General features: G+C 57.2%; 1 protein-coding gene across 4 annotated transcripts; it reads right to left on the reverse strand.

Moving 5' to 3' along the window:
- Positions 1-1,858: 1,858 nt before the first annotated feature.
- On the reverse strand, positions 1,859-18,729 carry PLD3 (phospholipase D family member 3). 4 transcript variants are annotated; one of them, XM_074937737.1, is made up of 13 exons: positions 18,599-18,721; positions 18,082-18,318; positions 13,687-13,866; positions 10,540-10,605; positions 9,498-9,646; positions 8,960-9,143; positions 7,949-8,069; positions 7,042-7,169; positions 5,988-6,188; positions 5,599-5,738; positions 4,846-5,011; positions 3,843-3,942; positions 1,861-2,730 (listed from the first exon to the last, which is right to left on the reverse strand). In XM_074937737.1, the coding sequence occupies exons 3-13, from the start codon at positions 13,804-13,806 to the stop codon at positions 2,531-2,533; spliced, it is 1,575 nt and encodes a 524-aa protein (XP_074793838.1). In that variant the 5' UTR covers positions 13,807-13,866; positions 18,082-18,318; positions 18,599-18,721; the 3' UTR covers positions 1,861-2,530. The 4 variants fall into 4 exon arrangements, with proteins under 4 accessions (XP_074793837.1, XP_074793838.1, XP_074793839.1 ...); XM_074937736.1 differs by lacking the exon at positions 18,082-18,318 and having other exon boundaries at positions 1,859-2,730; positions 18,599-18,729; XM_074937738.1 differs by lacking the exons at positions 13,687-13,866; positions 18,082-18,318; positions 18,599-18,721 and adding an exon at positions 13,362-13,558.
- Positions 18,730-20,602: the final 1,873 nt, after the last annotated feature.

Consider the following 20,602-nt stretch of genomic DNA (forward strand, 5'->3'; position numbering starts at 1 on the left):
CCTCCCACCCAGAGCGAGCTGAGGCTGCAGGGGAGGGAGACAGGGGGAAGGGGCCAGGGGCGAGCCTCCCGGGGCAAGAGCTCAGGGGCTGGGCACGAGGGTCCCGCAGGCCGTAGTTTGCCCATCTCTGGGCTAGGGCTTCAGGACTCCTGGAGGACCTCATTTCGCTCTTAAAAGGGGCAGGGCCGGAGGCTGCTTTGCATGTTGGGCTCAGGCACACCCTAACTCAGTGGTCCCCAACCTTTCTGTGGGAATGGCACATTCCTATTCCCAGAAGACTGTGGCGGGCGCCAGACACCCCGCCGCCGAAACGCTGCCAAGAAGCGGTAGCGGCAAGACGTGTCGCCGCCGAAATGCTGCCGAGCAACGACAATGCTTCTCGGCAGCATTTGGGCGGGCGGTTCTCCAGCGGCCGCGCTCAGCGGTGGCATTTCGGTGGCGCGGTGTCCTGCGGGCGCAGACAACTGCCCCAGCGGGTGCCATTGCGGGCACTGCTTTGGCACCCCTGCCCTAACTTAACTGCGTTTTCTCAAGATCTTGAGGGTCATTTGGGGTTGAATTCACCACAGAGCAACAGCTGCCACAAGCTCGGACTCTCTCCTGGGTAGTGTGGAATTGCTCAGGCTCAGGTTGGTGAGATTGTTCCATGTTTCCTGAGTGAGCCGCGCAAGCCCTGGAGCGAGCAGCCGAGTAACAAGGTGCAAGCAAACGACACAATGGCTTGCACCCAACGATTGCACACGGCAGAATTTCCCGGTTACCCAGGGCTGGCTGGTTTCCTCTGCCTTGCGCCCTGGTCAGTCCTTTACAACCTCTGCAGAGTGATTACAAAACGCTGAGCAAATGGAGAGGTCTGATGAGATGGTGTTTACACCTGCTCACTCAGGTGTTCCTGACTTCTCAAGTGCAGGCTAAGGAGAGACCCAGGTCCAGTGATCTCAGCCAGCAAAACTATTTCAACAGGATTTGCTGAGGCTCATCTGCAGCAGTCCGAGCATTTGGCAAGTAGCATAGTGCAAGCCCCAACCCAGGTCAGTCTAGATTTTCGAATGCCCTGTACCTTGTGTCACTGTCTACACCGGTCCAAAGCGGATACAGACTGGTGTGAGTGGGGAATTCTGTTTGTAATGACACTGTGCAATAGCCACATGATTAGGATTAAGACATTTGATCATTTGTGGGCCCAGATTACATTAAACTGACACATGAAGGGATTTTTTTGCATATTTTTCCCTCCTGATATCACTGCAGGGCAGAGCGAAGGTTGCGGAGGTGCCTTAACAGTGTATTTCTTATCTGCACCTGTTTGGATTTCTGTGAAGTGTAACGTGAGCTGTGAATTGCTGGGGTTCATAATGCTTGGTTTGGGGAGAATTGCAACATCTTTGTGTCCCAATATGTCTATGCTGCTGCCTCCATGTGCAACAGCCCCTTCCAAGCACCGATGCCAAAGCCAGAACGCAGCTACAGAAGCTTCAAAGAGCAGTGACCGTTGGACCAAGGAATCTGCCAGCAAGAACGCTGCATGCAGGGTTGTGGTAGCCGGGTCGGTCCCAGGATATTAGCCAGACAAGGTGGGTGAGATAATAGCTTTTATGGGACCAACTTGTGTGGTTTTTGGCACTTCTCCAGCCCCCCTAATATCACTCAGTCTCCCATAGTCTCCCGGCTGCAAACTAGCTGGACAGGAAAGGTGGAGTTACCCCGATATCACGATGGGCCCAGCTAAGAGTTACCTGAACCTCTCTGGTTTCAGAGTAGCAGCCGTGTTAGTCTGTATCTGCAAAAAGAAAAGGAGGACTTCTGGCACCTTAGAGACTAACAAATTTATTTGAGCATAAGCTTTTGTGAGCTACAGCTCACTTCATCGGATGCCTCTCTGTAGCCTATCTAATCACCATACTTAGATCCAGGTGTTAATCATTTTGCTTCATTACAACCTATTGCTTCCAACAGAGCCTCGAGTCATTCTGCGCTCAGAGAGGAAATACGGTACGTTTGAGGAGGGCACTCTGCATTTTTCTGACACTATAAAGATGCTGCATCCCTGCTTTGAGTACAAAATGGAACTCAACCTTTACCTGAGTGTTGTGACCTGCAGCTCCATAGCTGGTGACTTTATTCAAGCCTATCTCCTGTTCTCCCCCTAAAGTTTTCAGCTATTGAGTTAATGCTTTCCTTGTTCCTTGCAAGACCATGCTACAGATCCCTGCCTTGCAATGAATTTTCAGAAGATCATGTCAATTCATGGCCTGGCTCAGCTGTTAGTGTTTGAAGGTGGGGTGACCTTGTGTTCCAGAGAGACACCAGGGCTCAAAAAATGACGAATGCCATTGCAGATAAACCAAATGGGTTAGCAAGAAACCAGGTGACACCGGATATTTCAGGCTCTGGAAGGGACATGTCAACCCCACCATGTTTGCAGTGCTGGGGTGGCCATGTTGCCCTGACGTGTATTCTTGACATGCCGTAGCCAGGTCGTTCTGTGATGCCAAGATTTCCTTCTGTCAGTCCTCAGCGGCGTAGCCTCCTAGTGACCTCTGCAGATGTTTTCCCACTGGCCCAAGGTGCTGATGTCCCTGCTGTATTGGGAGTTCCAGTCCCGTTCGAACACAGCCTGGAGTTGTTCCTGCACTGTGGGCTCGCCCTGGGCGTTTGCGTCGCACTGGTTCACCACAAGCGCAGATCCTGCAGTTCTCACAAAATAGTCTCCTGACCAGTTGGAGGTACCTTCAGGGAGAAGGAGGAGAGAGCTTATCGCACCTGCCGGCCCAAACGCCGTCATGACCCTGGCAGCCCTGGGCTCTCCCATATCGGACACTTCTGTTCTACCAACCCAGGCAGGCCCGAAGAATCTCTTCTGGGTGTGCAGCCTGCCCCAGCATTTCCTGGGTATGCCACCAGCCTGCAGTTCTCAGCCAGGTCTCCCTTTCCTCTTGTCCTAACTAAGAACACGCCCTCCCCCCCGGAGTCCTAGCGGCCCCCCGGAGTCCAGCATCACCGTGTGCAGTTGCTGTTCTCCCATGTGCACTGACGGGGAGCACAGACCTGCCATGTGCAGGCCCCTCTGCTGGCTCCCTGTGTGTTTCAGGCTTGAGTTGAAAGCTGCCTACTTTACAGTTAAACTCCTTCACGACCTTGTTCCAGCTGTCCTGACCTTACAGCCCCTGGGCCCGAGTCTCACTCACACAAAGGCCCCTTTAAACCATTCTGGCAGTGTGTAAAAGAGCCTTAAAGCGAGTGGGAAGGGCCCCTGAGCAGCCCTCTTTGTGCGGGTGCCATCCCAGCTGGGGTGGGGCTGGTGTAAGGCGTCTGCCTCGGCCGGTCTCAGCCCTGGCCTCGGAGTGCGGGCAGAGTGCACAGCGCCCGGGCTAGTCTCTGCTCCCCAGAGGCTCTGAGAAGCAGAAAGTAAATGAGAGCAGACTTAGGCCCCTGCAAACTGACACCATTTTAAGGGTCTCTCCCCGCACGCAGGAGCGGAGTAGCTGAGAATCATACTGCTGGCGTGCCTCTCGCTCTGCCCCCCTCCTCGTTCCCCGGGGCCAGCTAGATTCACCTTCTTCCTGCCACCAGCCATGCAAGGGTGCTCTCCTCTGCAGGCAGTCGGAGTGTGCGTGCCGCGCTGCCTCCCCATCTCCTGTCAAATCTTGGTTGGACACATCACGGCCTTTGCCCGCCTAGAGCTCCCAGGCTCTCCCGCGCTCTGGGTTATTTAACTATATTATCCAGTGTGCGGGGAGACGGTTTGTCAGTGAGCCAAGGAGGAAGGATACAGGACATATTTAATAGTGTCGGTAGGGAGGGGTCAGCAGTGGCAGTTCGATCCTTCGGGCTCTACTCACCAATATAGGCCACCTTGTCGGTGACCATGTACTTATTGTGGTTGACTCTTGCATAGGGGATCTCAGCTTGTGTTTCATTGACTGGAACCGTGAAGAGTCTCTTCAGATGGAAGGGAGGAAAACAAAGACCCCACAGAATGAGTGTCCTAATGCATCAGTGCACCGCAAACAGCGGCCATGGAAAGAGTCGCTCTGAACCCATAGCCTGTGGTTTGGAGACCAGGCCTGGGTGGACAAAGCCCTAGGTCCCAATTCTCTGGCCCCTGCATCATGTACAGAGGGAATGTAAAATGCGCCCACCTTGCCCACTCTTTGTGCTGGTATCCATGGCGGCACAACGCACAGGGCAACAGGAGCGAATCAACCCTTACAATTTGATCCATCTGGTCTCAGCAACACCATGTGTCTCTGGTGCAGCTCACCCAAGAATCCGGCTGCTCCGGAACAGACTGAGCAGATCTACCCCAAACCGACTCCTAGCCACAGCACTGACCGGGGCTTGCCACCTCCAATTTCTCTGCTGTTTTCCCTGGAAGGTGGGCTCCCCTCACAGCTGCTTCCGGGACAGGCACTCCCAGCTGGGCGTGTGCAGCCGATTTCCCCAGAGAACCTTGCTCAGAAGCAGCACTGAGTATTCGGCAAGGTTCCTAGTTGGACATGGCCGGGTTGATTTCATGGCTTGGGGAATGAGGAATAATGGTCCCTTTAGCCTCAGCAAGGCCCTTTGGATCCAGCTGGTCTCCTACCACAAATACGATCCTGGAGAAATCTTTCAGGCAAATGCTCCAGCATCCTATAGATGAGGAAACCAATCCAGACAGGAGCAGTCTCAATGGAGCTCAGGACTACACATGTTAGCTTTAACTGTGGGCTTAAGTGCTTTGCTGGATCAGGGCTTTAGTGACTTGCCAAAAGCCATGAAAAGGGGAATGAGTGTAAGAGGCAAGATCTGAACTCCAGGATTCCTGACCCCTGCTGCTGTGCGAATCGGAGCATTACTCACCACTTCCACACTATAGTGCGTCCCATTGTCCTGCATGGCAGCCAGAGATTTCAGGAAAGGAAACATGGCTGGCTTGGAGTGCTCCCAGCAGCCAATCAGCAGTCGAATATGGACTTGCCTTTCGTAGGCTGCTTTCCTGAGATGATTATCAATAGTTGGCCAATACCTGGGAAAACAAACAAGGCTTGCCCAGGTGCCTCTCTGAGTTACTAGCTACAGCGGTGGCTGCCTGGGGTCCTTTTAAAGTAACTTTTTTCAAATATATTGGCCTGAATTTTCAGAATGAACTAGCAAATTTTGAGTGCCCCATGTGTGATGCCTGAAAGAAAGGGCATCTGATGAAGATCGGGTCCCTTTAGGGCATCTCAATTTGGGCTGCTAAAACCACAGGTCCCTTTTGAAAACGGGGCCTAGGGTTTTACTCTGAGCAATCCTAGCGGTTCCCAGGAGGGAGCGCGGCGGGAAAAAGGCATGGAGCGGATCGGCAGCAGACACAGGAGTGTTAAAGGGAGAAGTCTGAGCAGCACTTAGGGCCCAGGAGGAAACAAAGGCTGAGAGACGAGCAGTGGAGGTGGGTAGAGCCTTAAAGGATGAGGATAACACCCCCCTGCCCTTGTTACTGAATTCAACTCGGACACAGCTCATGCCCCAAAATCTCCACGGGCACACACTGCGCAGCGAACTCAGCACAGCCCTGTGCCCAGAGCGGGCTCAGCCTGAGAGCTGCTTCGCAACGGGCCGCTGAGGTGTTACCTCCGGGGGTGCGAGAACTCCATGGTCGGCAGGTAGCTCATCACGGCGATGTGCACGAACTGGCTGGCGGCGTCGATGATGCTGAGCAGTGCGTGGAGGTCCTCCGTCCGTCCCTCGGCACACAAGGCTGGCGGGGAGCTCTGGGCACAGCACAGAGGGGTCAAGCTGACGGCTGTACAGCCGGGAAGGAAATTTTCCTTCCATATGCAGCACTGCCTGACTGGTCAGGTGCAACACGGCGGGGTTTAACTCACTTTGAAGCAGCATGTACTGGCCACTGCAGGAGGCAAGCTAACTGACCAGAACAAGGTCTGTTCGGTTACGGCAAATCCTACATGAAACCAATAAGAAGGAGCAGAAGAGGGTTACCCTGATGTGCCTCAACTTACAGAAAGGTACACGCCGGCGTCCGTCCCGTTCAGCTGCACCTCCAGAGGCGTCTCCTTGTTGTATGTGGTGGAGTAATTGGCCGGCCAGGGTGATGGAATGGAGGCGTCCGGCACCCCCAGAACCCAATAGGCTTCAAATATCTTCCCTAAGTCCTTGGCCAAGCAGCTGCAGTTGTAGACAGCTGCACCCAGCTCCTTCACCTGCAGGGCAAGCAGCACAGAACTCTCCGTCACGTGCAGCCGGTTGGCGTGAGGAACTCCCAGCGCTGTGGTTGTGCAAGCCACGTATTTCTTTGGCTGGAGGTTTCAGGGCCTGTGGGGATGCCTCCCCCCACTTTCTCTCTAGCTAATCTCTCTTTTATTGGCACCCCAAAGAATCTGAGCAACAGCGCTGGCCTTGCCAGTGTCTCTGCTGGCATGAGGCATGGGCTCATTCTGACACCCCCAGAACAGCCAATCAAAGTGGTGCTGGAACCAGTCCAAGCTGCTCCTGGGGATTTGAAATCCTGGCCCCAGCCCTGGAAATAACATTTTCATGAGGCTACACGGCCTCTCTTCAGGGGGGCAGGTCTGACCTTGAGCCCAGGCACTTTGCTACAGAGATGCTTCGATTTTCCTGAGGAAGGGTCTTCGGCAGCCCCCAGGATTCCCATCCACCACAGGCTTGGGCATGAAGAATCCTAGATGTTCGAAACCAATGCCCCAGTTCTGCAGCGAGGTCCGTGTGGCTGGACTCCTACCATGGCCATTGACATCAGTGGGGTCTGTATGGGGATGGGGTCAGCCTCCGTGCCGCTCATTGCCAGACTGGGGCCCAAGTCAGTAACAGAGCTGGGACCACGGCCCAGGAGTCCTGGCTTCCAGTTCCTACTCTCCGCACTAAGCGACACTCCCTCAGCTTTCCCTACACCCCAGAACCGGCCCCGCCTCAGTCCCAGCTAAGAGCCCGCCCGGCGCCTGCCCCCGCAGGCCGGCAGAACAGGCAGTCAAAGGGACAAGCGTACATAGCACCCCAGCTCGGGCGAAGGCCCCCTTGCCCCTCGGAGGTGTTTACCTGGGTGAGGGAGCGCCAGTCCATGTTCGCGCTGCCAAGGTAGAGGTGGGTCTTGTCAATGATCCAGAACTTGGTGTGCAGCACCCCGTCCGTCAGCCTGCGCATGTCGACTTTGCGGACAGCGGCCCCTAGGGTGTGTCAAGGACATGGAGCTCTTTCACGGCCAGGGTCCCAGAATCGGGTCTTCCCTCTGCGCCGAGCGGGACGGTCCCTTCGGAGAGCCGCACAGGCAACAGTGGATCGAGCGGGGAGAAACCAGCCAGAGGGGGCCCTGGCGAGCCGTTTCCTGATTCCCCGGGTGTCTTACCGCAGAGCCTCTCGTGACACGGCCAGGTGGTGCCCAGTGGTTCGTTATCAGAGGGCTGCTCCTGGGCGCTGACTGTAAGGACTCGGGGACTAGAACCTGGGTCTACGGTGCTGCAAGAAGTACCGCCCAAGAGACCCTGAGTGACAGTACCCTGCAGCTCTCTGATTGGCCACGTGCCCCTACTGAATCCCAGGGGCTAGCCCAGGAACTTGTCTGGGCAACCACATGGGCCTTGGCCTTCTGCAGTGCCCTCGTCCCCAATCTCCGGTCTTCGACCCCGGCCTGACTCTGACCTTGACTCTTGTTTATGGGATCCAGCCTTGTGATTCCTCCAACTCCTGTCCTGGTGGGCAGACCTCAGCCCAGCGATGACCGTGAGGCCAGACCGCCTACGCCCCGGTCCCTTACACTGATGGGGCTACGGGGGCTGCTTTGGTGTCAGAACAACCAAGATACTCAAAAATGCTTATTGAATTTTGGGTCCCCAAAGTGTAACACCACGAAGGGGCCTGATTTTCAGAGGGCAGGTGCTCAGCTCTTTCTGGAAATCAGGCCCCATTGGGGGTCTCAGGTTGGGCCCCCGGCACTCAGGAATCTTACCGCTCTGCTCCAGCGCTTGGAGGTCGTCCAGGGGCTGCTTCGAGGACGGGCTGCTGACTGCGATTCTCACCGAGACGCCTCGCTGGGGTAACTGCAGCAGTTCTGCCAGGATTTCTTCACCCTGTTTTTTAAAAAAAGGAATTAAAAATGCCAGTAAGCCCAGAGGAGGGACTCTCTGCCAATGCTGCCTCCTCACCAGGTCAAAGTGGGCATGATTCATATGGCGACATGCCTGTGCCTATATATACAGCCCCATGGGGATCACACTGATGAGGGGAACTTCACCTCTGACTTGTGCCGGCCTCTCTGCATGGGGCAGAGGCTGTGCATTGGGGTTGCTCAAGCTAATTCTGCCTTCGCAGCTCACGGTGCTCCCTGTGTGGGAGGGGCGGACTCACTGCATCTCCTTCCAGTCTCGCCCTGGGTTTTTTCTCTGCCAGAGTCCGAGCCAACATGACCCGCTCTGATCTAACCAAAGCCATGAAAGAGGCTTTGCAAAAGGAGGCTCAAGCTCCGGCGAATCAATGTTCCACTCAACAGCCTTCCCTAACTGGCTCCCTTGACAGCCTGGGAAGAGGAAGCCGTTACTGGCTGGGTAATTAGACGCTAATTTGGGGGTGGATTTAGCTGATTCGACTGCGGTTTTCTGCCCCAGCAGAGGGACAGCTGGCTCCTGTGCGTTTCACTCGCATTGACCCAGTGGTGGCAGAGGGAATGAATCCAGCGGTACCAAGAAGAGTCTCGGCACTCTCCGACAGGCCGGTTTGGAAGTGATGGAGTGAAATCGGCACAGATGCAGTTGGATGAGTACAGCGTATTCCTGGACGTTACAATACAATGTCATCGCGTTGGTGCCAGCCCTGCGGGCCGAGGAGCGTTCTGGCCCCATCCACCAAAGCATGTGCCTCCCGCTGAGCAGGGGAGCAGCTCCACTGACTTCAGCAGCCTGGAGCCCGAGGAGGGATCAGGCCCTGGCAGGATCCAGCCCCTAATTCAGCTTTTGCTATTTACTTGGCCAGCCGTGGCTTCCTGAGTGTGCGTGTCGTCGTTTGTCAGGGTCCAATAGAAAGATGCGATGTCCAAGCTGCTCTTAGCACCTCTGATCAGATTCCTCCAGGCCTGAAATGTGGATGGGTTCACCGTGCTGTTGTCTTCATACACCATTCCCTCGGGGATGCTTTCCACCAGCACGATCCTAGCAGGGACGACAGCACTGCTAACCTCTGAACTGTCACAAGTTGGGCCCAGCTCATCACGGCCCTGTGCCTCCTGCCGTCACTTACAGCCGTGCAAAGTGGCGTGAGGCACAAGGGTGGTGTGTTGCACTGGTGTGTACGTGACTGCGCAAAGTACAGGACGACAATGAACTGGGCCTGTTCTGAGAACATGAATGCGTGGGTGCGAAGGATACTGGGATAGGCGGCGCAGTATTCTGGCAGCGCACGCCACGGGAGAAACGGAGCAGATGGCTGGGGATTGCTAGTGAGCAAAGGCCGAGGCGCCCTGACGTACAATAGTTAAAAAGCCCATGCTTACAATATTCACGCACCTGCAAGGGTCACTGCATGTGTTGTCCGGATCCTGCCCAACGTTCCCTCTTTCCAGAGGGGAACCAAACGGAAAAACGAAGAGACAAGTGAGAACCCCGGCCAGGAGCATGCCCACCAGGATCATGGCCGGCAGGGCACAGCGGGAGTACTGGGGGCGGAAAGAGAGAACGAAATGGAGACGGGCAGGCAGCAACACACGCAGGTTTGAGACAATCAGCTGAAGAGCCAAAGCCTGGGCCTGATTCGCCTTTGCCCCGTGCCTGTGCAGCCATTTACACGAGTGCAAAATGGGTGTGAAATGCTACTGCATCAGAGAGCATTTTGCACCCCATACACTGTTTGCACGGGTGTCAATGGCCGCACAAGAAGACAATGGTTAGACCCACAGAGCATAGTTCTGGTCTCACACCAGTGTAAAACTGGTGTGTCTCCAATGTCTTTAATAAAGTTACTCCTGGTTTACCGCAGTGTAAGTAAGAGAAGAATCAGGCCCTCTGATCTCAGGCACTCATTCCTCCGCCCTCATGCCCAGGTGTAGCCAAGTCTGACTGACACAAGACACCTACCCAGCGGGTCATAGACAGGTGCAGTGGAATCCAGAGAACACACTAGACGTGATTCTGTGCCCACTTACGCAGGTGTAAATTGGGAGTAAGTCCCCTGAAGCCAAGGGGGCCTGATTCTCAATTGGCAATTGCCGCACCGAAGTCAATGGAACTCTGCTGATCTACACCAGCTGCGGATCTGGCCAAAGAGAGTCGCTCCAGTGCAGATCCAGTGTGAATGGCGAGTGGGGGCTGTGGTCGTGGTGCTAGTTCTGGAAGTGACCCGTAAGTGTCCCCTGCTCTGGCAGTTCTTAGCAAACACAAGCTGTAAGCTTCACGCCTCTTAAAACCGCCCCCGGCAGTGTGATGCAAACATAAGCAGAACCAGCCCAGCGTGACAAGGGGAATGCAGAACAAGCGCTTCCTTTATGGAGCCGTTCCGCCCTGCTGACTCCGTGGTTTTCTGGCTTAGCTCAGCCCATGGGAGACAGCTTACCTTGTGGGAAAGCCGGTTTCGCTGCTCAGATGGCAGGAGCTCTTCCCGGCTCTCTAGAGCGTCCAGCTGTGAGGGGACAAGCAAAGACAGCTGTATGCAGTATCTGAAACAACAGAGCTTTGAAATCTCCCCTGCAGACTGGATGCACCTTGTGCAGTGGGGGCATGCAGGGTGTGGTCTGTGTGTGTGGGTGGAGACAGGCCCCGATGAACACAAGTAGTCAGGTTCCTAGCTTTCAGTGGTTTCAGTGGAAGTTAGGAGCCTGACTAAATACTTTTGTGCGTCTGGGCCGTAGCTCCTCCCAAGTTGCCGTGCATTATTAGATCATATCCTGCAGTCCTTGGCGTCCCTGGGGTTTTGCCTGATGCTTGTAAAGTGGCCGGTCCACAGAGGACAACAGCCTACGGCTGCTGCTGGCTAAAGAAGTCACTCTTTAGCTCAAGCGGGAGAGGTCTGTACTTTGGAGCAGATGGCCTGTGGTGAGTTGCTATGTAAAGACTGCACAGTACATCTCTTTGGTGCAAATCGAACCACTGGTCTGGTCGCTTTACGAGGAGCGCACCTATCTCACTCATTTCACTGAGAGCAGAATGTGGTGTGTAAAATGATGGGGAAACAGAGGATTCTGTTTCCTTTCAGGTCCAAGGGAGAAGAAAAACAGTTCTGCAATTCAAAGGACCCCATGTACCAATGACTTTGTATTGTGACGGGGCAAGGCCCGATGGCTATAGAAAAGTCGTGGGAGATAGATATATTAGCTCCAGGCTAAACAAATCCCTGGTACCAGGATAAGTGAAATGGCAGCTGCTCCAGGTCAATTAAGACACCTGGGGCTAATTAAGAACTTTCCAGAAGGCAGGGAGAACGCTAGGACACCTAGCTGGGGCTGGCTGAAACTAGGTAAAAGCCTCCCAGTCAGTCAGGTGGGTGTGCACGTCAGGAGCTGTGGGAGGAAGTTGTGCTGTTGGAGAGGCTGAGCAGTACACACCATATCGGGCACAAGGAAGGAGGCCCTGAGGTAAGGGTGAAGTGGAGCATGAGGAAGTGGGGGCTGCTGTGGGGAAGTAGCCCAGGGAATTGTACGTGTCAGGTTTCTAAAAGGTCAGCTACCATAGCTGATACTATTAGGGTCCCTGGGCTGGAGCCCGGAGTAGAGGGTGGGACCGGGCTCCCCTCTTCTCCCCCTCCCCCGATAATCATCGAGACTGGGAGACAACAGCGACTGTGCAAGGGAGGATAACTTTTCCTCACCTCCCTCACTAGCTTATGACGAAAATGGCTCAGTAGACTGTGACCCTTGTCTCTAGAGAAAGAAGGGTTACGTGGAGGGTCACAGTGAGCCTCTGAGGCTAGCGAAATCCGCCAGGAAACGTGGGACCCACGGAGACAAGGACAGAGCTTTGTCACAGTATGGAAACAGCCCATTTGCTTTGGGGACTAATTGCAATCACAAGCCTGGCCTGGCAGTGGCTGAAAAGAATAAAGCGCGTTCACGTTTTGCCTTGTAACCTTTGGCCTTCCTCTGTCGGTTTTTTCTACTGTTAGGTTTTAGTGTCCCAGATGCTCTCAGGGAGAACCTAACCCAGGGGCTCTGTGCAGGTTCAGCTGAGGGAAGATTCCAGAGCAAGGCCTCCTGGGGCTTTGAGTTAGTATTTTACTATCACAGCCAAACATTAAGGGCAGGGGTGGGCAAACTTTTTGGTCCAAGGGCCACATCTGGCTATGGAAATTGTATGGCGGCCCATGAATGCTCACAAAATTCGGGGTTGGGGTGCAGGAGGGCGAGAGGGCTCTGGCTGGGGGTGTGGGCTCTGGGGTGTGGCCAGAAATTAGGAGTTCAGAGTGCGGGCTGGGGCTCCGGGCTGGGGCAGGGGGTTGGGAGAAGGGCTCCGGCTGGAGGTGTGGGCTTTGGGATGGGGCTGGGGGGTTAGGAGTGCAGGAGGTTGCTGTGGGCTGGGACAGAGGTGTTCGGAAGGTGAGAGGGGGATCGGGGCAGGGGTGCAGGCTCCAGGTGGCGCTTACCTTAAGCAGCTCCCAGAAGCAGCGGCATGTCCCCTCTCCAGCTCCTACATGTAAGGACAGCCACGGGGCTCCGCACACTGCCCTGTCCACAGGCGCCACCCCTGCAGCTCCCATTGGCTGCGGTTCCTGGCCAATGGGAGCTGCGGGGGCAGTGCTTGGGGCAGGGGGAGTGTGGGGAGCCGCCTGGCTGCCCTACATGTAGGAGCTGGAGGGGGGACATGCCGCTGCTTCTGGGAGCCTCACGGAGTGGAGCAAGTCCCCAACCCCACTCCCCAGCTGGAGCGGGGCAAGCCCTGGACCCCGTTCCCCGGCGGGAGCTCAAGGGCCAGATTAAAATGTCTGGAGGGCCGGATGTGGCCCTGGGCCGTACTTTGCCCATCCCTGCATTAAGGGTATCTGGCAAAATTATCTCCTCAGCTCAAATCTCAGTGCTGCTATTTTGCTGGGAATTTGGCCACTGGCCCCTTTTGTAAGGGTCTGGGGGTCTAGAACCCAGGCTTGTGGGAACCTGGGTAACTGATGCACCACATTGCCTCTGGGGAGCTCAGCGAAGTGATGTCCACCAATTACTGGAGGGCGAGGCACGACGTGGCCAAAGAGAGCAGAGCGACGTCACCCTGGGGCTGCCCAATTCAGCCGCACTAGCCGGGTAAACCAGAAGTTCCCAAGCAGCAAAGCCGACCCCGGCTTGCTGCTGCTGCAGACCTCATCTTGGGCCCTGCCTCTTCCCTTCGACCCTGGCCCAGGCCCAGCTGCCTCCGTCCCAGCCATTACCCCTGGCTGGAGAACGCACCACGCACCTTTGAATGCATGTGGATGCCCCTGTTCTACGGAGGGCTGAGAGCAAGCTAGATTCAGGCCGTGTAGATGCTTCTACTCCATGACCCCTGGCTGCTCCAGTCCTCAGAGCTGCCTCCGGCCAGAGCACCAGCACAGCCCTGTTCAGTAAAACGCTGAAGCAGGGTAATGTTGCTGCAGAATCCTAGGGCACGGCAGCCCTCAGGCATCTGCCAGGCTCCTCCTGGGTTAATCGCAGACCGAGGGACGTACGTTGGGGCTCAGCATCTCCCAACCCTCACGCGTGTATACAAAGAACAGGATAAGGAAACCCCAGGACATTCTCACCGGAGCCCACACAGACTTGGGACCGTCCCGAGCGCAGCCAACAGCAGGGTCCAAGGAGGAGACGCAGCGTTCGTGTCCGTTTCTAAGGCAGACCTTGTTGGGGGTCACAGAGGGCTTCATTTTCCCAGAACCTCGTAGGGCCAGGGTGGAGTCACTCAGCAGGAGAACGAACCAGCAAACCTGGGAAAGGCCAAACGGGAGCAGAACATGATTTCACTGGAGTTACACCTCACTTAAGCCAGCGGGAGTGAGATCAGAATCGGGTCCTGCTGGATTATACTCGAGAAGGTGAGTAACCTCGTGACCGCCACATGGATTCTCTCCGCGATTCCAGGGCAAACGTGATCCGCTCACCAGTGAGAGGGGCGTGCACTGCCAACTCCCCCTGCAAGCCAGAACCACAGCTGGTTTCTTTTTCCCTTCCACATCCTCCTTAGCGCTACGGATTCGGCACTCCGGCCTGGGCTGGCGTTTCTGTGGCTGCTCTGTGAGCGCCGGGGAGGAAATGGGGGACAGCTGCGCTGGGGCCTGGAGCTCAGGGCCCCTCTACAGATGTCTGTCCCTGGGTGACACAGGATGGCACCCCAGCGAACAGGGCTTGGCTGCTAGCGCTGGGCAGTAACCTGGGTCTGTGCCATGACAGCAGCTGTGGCTCTGAGCAGAACCGTGGGCAGTTCCCGGCTGCGCTGTGCTTGCCGCGGTCTGGGAACCTTTCTTCCTGCCCGTGAAGCCCCTGGCCTGCTCTCCTTTGTCCCAGGTGAGTCACTCAGTAACACATGCACTTTCCTAGTTTTCCTAGCCCCGGCCTCTGAGCCCCCAAGCCAGCTGGGAGGGCCCGAGCAGGCACCCGCTAGCACACTGCCAGGTTGAGTTAGTCACACGCACCCCTAGGCAGAACCCAAACCCAGGACCCGCGGCGTTCGGATCGGGCTTTAAAGCCAGAGGCCTCAGCTAGAGTCAGCAGTTCCGCTCCTGTGAAGTTAAGACGTGCCCAGCCGAGGCTGTGGCCTATAAAGTCTGAGTGGGCCTGAAATTAGGAAAAAGTCACTGGGCTATCCATCGCCGCCCACCCCCATCGACCTGCCTCGCCATTCCCTGCACCCCCGGCACATACTGCTTCCCTCACTAGCGAGCGGCCCCTCCTCTCCTGGCTGCCCGTCCCCAGGTTCTTCTCTCCTCGCACGCCCAGCGTACGCAGCAGGACGTGGTTTTCTGACCCAGCCACTCCTGCGGCGGGCACAGAGCATGGGCGCTGAGCGCCTCCCCACCTCTCCGGTTCGCCGCAGACAGTCACTGCCCCAGGAATCACAGGGTGCCGAATTCCCGCCCAGGCATCGCCCTCCCTGCCCCAGACCTCGTGGCTTCTGGGCTGGATGTCACAAGGGCGTGCATCGTGGGTCACAAGGCTGGAGACACTGGCAGGGGGGAGGCTGTCATGTGTCTTGCTAGCTGGGGACTTGGGCAATAAGAAAGCAGGAAGGAGGTTTCACTGCAGGAGTGGCCAGGTAGCACGTTCAGGGCTGTGACGCTCACCTGCAGAGGTCAGGAAAGCCATTTCCCCCGCCCCCACGCAAAGGTGGTGGCAAAGTCTCTAATGACCCCTTGCTAGCCCAGATCAGACCCAGTGCTCCATCCTTCTCCTCTTTGCCTTTCACACCATCAGCCCTGCTCTTCTGGAAATCTTGTCCCCCCCTTGGCTTCAGAGACTCTGTCCCATCCTGGATCCGCCCCCTCCTCCAACTTCCTGTGGGATTTCCACAGAGCTCTGCCCTGGGTCCCCGTTTCTTCTCCCTTTACACCTTATCTCTGGGCCATCTCATCTACACACCTCAGTTCAGCTACCGTCTCACTGACCTACCTCTCACCTTCTGTCCAAACTGAAATCTCAGCCTGTCTCTGTGAGGTCTCCTCGTGGAGGTCCAGCTGGCAGAGCAAGCTCCACATGGCTAAAACCGCTCTTCATCTTCCCCGTCCAAGTCCTCCCTGTTACCGCCGTTCTTGCTCACGGTGGACAACCCCACCATGATGCCTGTCACTCCGGCTCCTAACCTGGGCATCCCCTTTGACTTGGGCCTCTCCCTAGGTCCTCACGTCCAGGCTAGATCGAAACTTTGCCCACTCTTTCTGCAGGACATCTCCACGATCTGGCCTCTCCTCTCCATCCGCACAGCTAACCCTCTCAGCCAAGCCTTCCTCATTGCGGCTGGATTGCCGCAAACTCCTTCTCTCTGGCCTTGACCCGTGCAATCTTCCCCCCCACGCCCATTCAGAGCGTGGCTGCCAAGAGATTGTCCAGCCTGTGGCTTTGACTACATCACCCTCCCTTTGCGGGTCTTTGCTTTCAGGGCTCTCCATGGACTATCCCCACCCTACCTCTCCTCACTCGTTAGATGCCGACTCCTGGCTCCCATCAGCCCAGACCCCCAGCCTCCATCTCCAACTTGTTAAATGTGCAAACTTGCCCCTTTGTGCTTTCTCTGCTGCTGCCCCTTGTACTGGGGAGGCGCGCCCATAAACATTGGCCCAGCTCCCTCCTCGTCCTCCTGCACCCGCCGGGAAGCACTCCTTTGCCGGGACGCCTTCACAGCAGTCAGGCCGCCGATGGGCCGAGGCCCCGGCCCCTCGGGCCAATTGAAACAGTCTCCTGGTTTCCTGTGCTCCCCCATGGGTCGGTCGGTCTCCATCCGCTGACCTGTGTCTAATGATTGTCAGCAGTTTGGGGCAGGGACCATTTTCTGGGTGTGTTTGTTCAGTGCCTGGCCCAGCGGGGGCCTGCTCCAGGGCTGTGGCTCCTGGGCGCTACCCTAATAAATCCCAATGCTGCTCCCTGTAGTGCCCAGCCGTGGAATTCCCTCACTGCAGCGAGTCCTTAGCCCCGTGGGAACGACCCGCGCTCAGCTCCGTCTCTCCAGGTTTGTGGCCATTTCTCCTCAGCGTATCCCCCGCTCGCTCTCTTACTCCTTTTCATTCTCTCTCCATCCCCACTTCCCCCGCTCTACTTTGCCAGCCCCTCCCGCAAAATCTACACACTGCTGGCCCACGGCCTCTGTCCCGGGGAGCCGAGGAGAGAAGCTGGGGCTGGCCAAGGTAGCCATTGAGCGCAAGGTCTCTGGGGGCCTGGGGAACGTAGATCTCCATCTGTGCAGCCTGGCGCCCTGCCCTGGTGGCTGTGCCCTGGCAGGCCTGGCGGGACTTTGCCTCCAGAATGGGACGAGAGCCCAGCAAAGATCCTGCTGAACCTGTTCTCTTGCAAAACTTCCGACAGAACGACTGAGAGGAAACACGCTCGGCTCCTTGGCCCTCCAACAGCCTGGCACGTCCCCAACCTGCTTTACCAGCCGTCCCCAACGTGTCTTCCCAGCCAGCCTCCAGCTGCCCTCACTGGCATGCACTGACTAGCCTTGTCCCCATTTCACAACCGGGAAAACTGAGGCAGAGAGGAGAGAGCAAAGAGAGACAGGCCGCCTGACAGTCATGTTAATAAACCTGTGAGGTCGTCAGATACCATGATGATGGGCTCAGCAGAAGAAACTAAATGGCCTTGGTTAATACAGTGTAATTGCAGCCGTGTGGGTCCCAGGATATGACAGAGACAAGGGGGGGGTAATAACTTTTATTGGACCAACTTCTGGGTGGCTTGAAAGGTCACTGCTCTCCCCAACAGAACTTGATCCAATAAATGATCTTACCTCACCCACCTGGTCTCTCTGGATTAGCTGAAGTGAGTTATCAAAGTGGCAGACCAAGACTACAACCCAGGTATCCTGGCAGCCCCCAGTCCATCTTCCTAAGCACTAGACCACCCTTCACTCTCAGAGCTAGGAACAGACCCTGAGATTCCTGGCTCCTGGTCCGCTGCTCTAGCCACTAGGGAACCCTACCTCTCCAAAGCCAACACTGAATGAACAGCTGGTGACTTTCCCCAAGAGTCACCAGCCGGTTCCTAAGAATAATTCACACGGCGAGCCGGCCCCTCAGCTGGCACAAACTGAGGTCGCTCCCTGGATTTCAGCGGAGCGCTGCTGATTTACACAGCTGAGGATCCGATGCTCTGTTTCCACTTCTCTAATTCAGGTCCTGAAGAAACACAGAACACACGGATTCCATGAGCACCAGGGCGGGTTGTTACTGTTGCAAGATTTCCCTGTCCCGAAAATGCCATGTCAGGGTGAGTTCATATCAACACAGCGTGTCCGGTTTACAGGAACATGCCGTACAGTCGGCTACCATACCCCACAGGCACCGGGTGCTGGGGGCCTGGTTCAGCGCCCGCCGACACCAACACAGCTCTCCATGGAGCTGGGGCAGGTCCCACGACAGCCAGGTGGGTTCACGGCTCTAGATGGGTCGGTTGCTCTACAAAGTCTGCAACTTCCAGGATTCAGGGTCTCCTACCTCCGGGCTGCAGAGGGACAGATGAAAATCCCCGGTGGCTTTGCTGAACTTTCTGCTGCTCTGATTCGTGGTTTACCCAGGACAGGAGAGCAGCGTCCGGTCCTCGTGCTGGCCTATTTGACAGGCGCCAGCGACAGGCCAGGCGTGTTCCTGGCAGGTTAGCTGTTCCCTCGGGGTTCACCGTCTCCGCGGCCCAGTGATGGGGGGGCCGGTGGCAGGAGTCCAGCTGTGTGTTTCCTGGGGGAGCAATAGCTGCAGGGGTTCGATGCTGGAGCTGGGCCCGGGAGCCAGCCGGAGTGGGCAGCGTGCCAGGCTCCTGCTCTGGGTGGGCTGCCCCACATCTCCCGCCACGCCTGGCATGCTGACCCCTCTTTGCACGGGTGGAACTGAGGACACAAGGTGCAGGGCACCAGTGACTCAGGCCCTGGAGGGCTTGCCTCCCGAGCCCCCCCCAGAATGGTCCTTTGGGCCTTACCCACAACGCCCCCCTCTGCCAAGGCCCCGCTGCCCCACCTACCTGCAGGAGCAGCGGTTCCCACGCTCCCTCCGGCTGGGGCCCCTCGCCGCCCGGCCCGCAGCAGGTCGAAGCCCGGGCCCGGGAGAGGAGGCAGCGGCCTTCCCCCGCCCAGGGGTGGAGCCTCGCCCGCCCTCCAGCCTGCCCCTCCTGCGGGCGGGGTCCCCGGCCCGGGCCGGGAGCTGTCTTCCCTGCCCCCGCCCGGAAACCCCCCGAGCCGGCGCCAGTGCACCGGGGGGCGGGAGCCGCTTTGCATCGCTGCGCTCTGCCCCGGCCACCCATTGCACGGCCCCTGGGCCGCCCCCGGCCCTCGGCAGCTGTTCCTGGGCGGCACTGGGGGGGGGGGGGGCTCGCGGGAATGCGCTGGGCACGGACTGGGCGGGTCTGGTTCAACGCCTGCCTCTGCCCCGACACCGCATTTCCCTGGGCCTCAGTTTCCCCGTCTGTAGGAGAGGGAATCATCCTTCCTTTCTCCCTCCCTTAGGCTGCCTGGGCTAGTTAGACCATCCCCCACTCTGTGCAGCAGCCCGCACAATGCGGGCCTGATCCCAGCTCGGGGCCCCGCCAGTCCACTGTAATTCAGGTACTAACGATCTACATAGACCGCTGCTCTCTCGTTCTTCGCTGGCTGAGTTACAGTTGGGCCTAGGAGCCCCAAGTATGGCCCAGGAGCCCCTTGCGCCCGGTGCTGTACAGACCCAGGACAAAAGGACTCTGAGTATTAGTCAAGAGACGAATGGCAGCTGGATCCTGGCAGGCGGGAGAGCACGAGGGAATGAGACGATGCTGGCCCGCACCCAGGCAGGGCTCTCAGCCCGCCGGCCACCTAGCCGCTGTCAAGTTTCTTCTGGGCAAAGGAGGCTGCTTTGCAGAGCTTTACGGGGAGGAGCGACACCGGAGAAAGCGCAAAGGGGTTGTTTGAACTTTCGACAGGCGGGCGATGGAGGCTGGCGTCCTGGGCCGATGGGAGGATGCTAGACGGAGCCTGAGACAACGGCCTGCCTGGGTCAGTCGGCTGGTGTGGTCTCCTGACCCAAATGAACAGAGCAAGCTCTTTCCCACTGGGATTACCGTTAAGAACCGATTGCAGTAGCACGAAGGGATCATGGCCCCAGCACGCCGGGCGTAGGCCGCTGTCTCCCAGGGAGGAACGCGCAGCCGGTCCCGCCGTTTGTGCTGTTTGACCCAGTCCAAGTGATGACTGTGCTCACCTCATAACTTCGGCACCGGGCGATTATCAGGCATAGCTCAGGAAGCAGCGCACCCAAATCTGCTCTGGGTTTGGCCTGAGCAATGACTATAGCACCGGGGACTGAGCAACACCTGGGGAGTCAGGATTTGGCCCAGCAGCTCCAGGTTACACCCACAGCAAGCCAAGTTGTAGGAAAGAGATCTTTACTGAGCGTGCCCCGAGGCCGGTGTCACGCAGTGAGAGGCCTGCGTTGGTCTGGTAGCCCCAGGGCCCAGCTTGCATTCCTTCCTGGGCCCTAGGGGATCACACCAAAGTAGCCAGGTCTCCCTTGAAACTGGCCCCTCTTTTCCCAGCCCCACCCATCATGTGACACTCCCAACCCCCATGGGTGCATGTCACGTGCCTTCACAAAACCCGGCCCCCCCATCAGGGCCCCCTGAGCAGAGCGGGTGAGGGCTGGATGAGCCATGGAGGGATCCCAGCCCCTGCAAGCTTGTGGCGTCCAGGGATGACATGGGAACTGAACTGAGCCACGCAACAGGAACAGTTTAGTCTGGATTCAAACCAGCACCCTTGAGGTGAACGGACCGACGCTTCTGAGCCGGCCAGGGCCCTCCTGTCAGACAGAAGTAGGGAGGATTTATGGACCCCCAACTTTCCTTCCAGGTCAGAGGCCAGGGCCTCAGCTGGTATCAATCAATGTGGTTCCATTGCGGCCAACAGCGTGCGGAGTCCGCGGCCACCATGTGAACTGCACAGTCTCAGATTTGAAGCCAGACGGGAAGGGACCATTAGAGTCTCCTGATCTGCCCTTC

The sequence above is a fragment of the Natator depressus genome, chromosome 23 (genome assembly GCF_965152275.1).
Source record: "Natator depressus isolate rNatDep1 chromosome 23, rNatDep2.hap1, whole genome shotgun sequence".
In the NCBI taxonomy this organism is placed as follows: Eukaryota; Metazoa; Chordata; order Testudines; family Cheloniidae; genus Natator; species Natator depressus.

Coding starts and splice junctions, on each gene's coding strand:
- PLD3 (XM_074937736.1), bottom strand. CDS start 13,806: ATGAAGCCCTCTGTGACCCCCAACAAGGTCTGCCTTAGAAACGGACAC. Junction 10,606..13,686: donor CCAAGTCTGTGTGGGCTCCG/GTGAGAATGTCC, acceptor GTCCCCTCACAG/CTGGACGCTCTAGAGAGCCG. Junction 5,739..5,987: donor ACGCCGGCGTGTACCTTTCT/GTAAGTTGAGGC, acceptor TGCTGTGCCCAG/AGCTCCCCGCCAGCCTTGTG.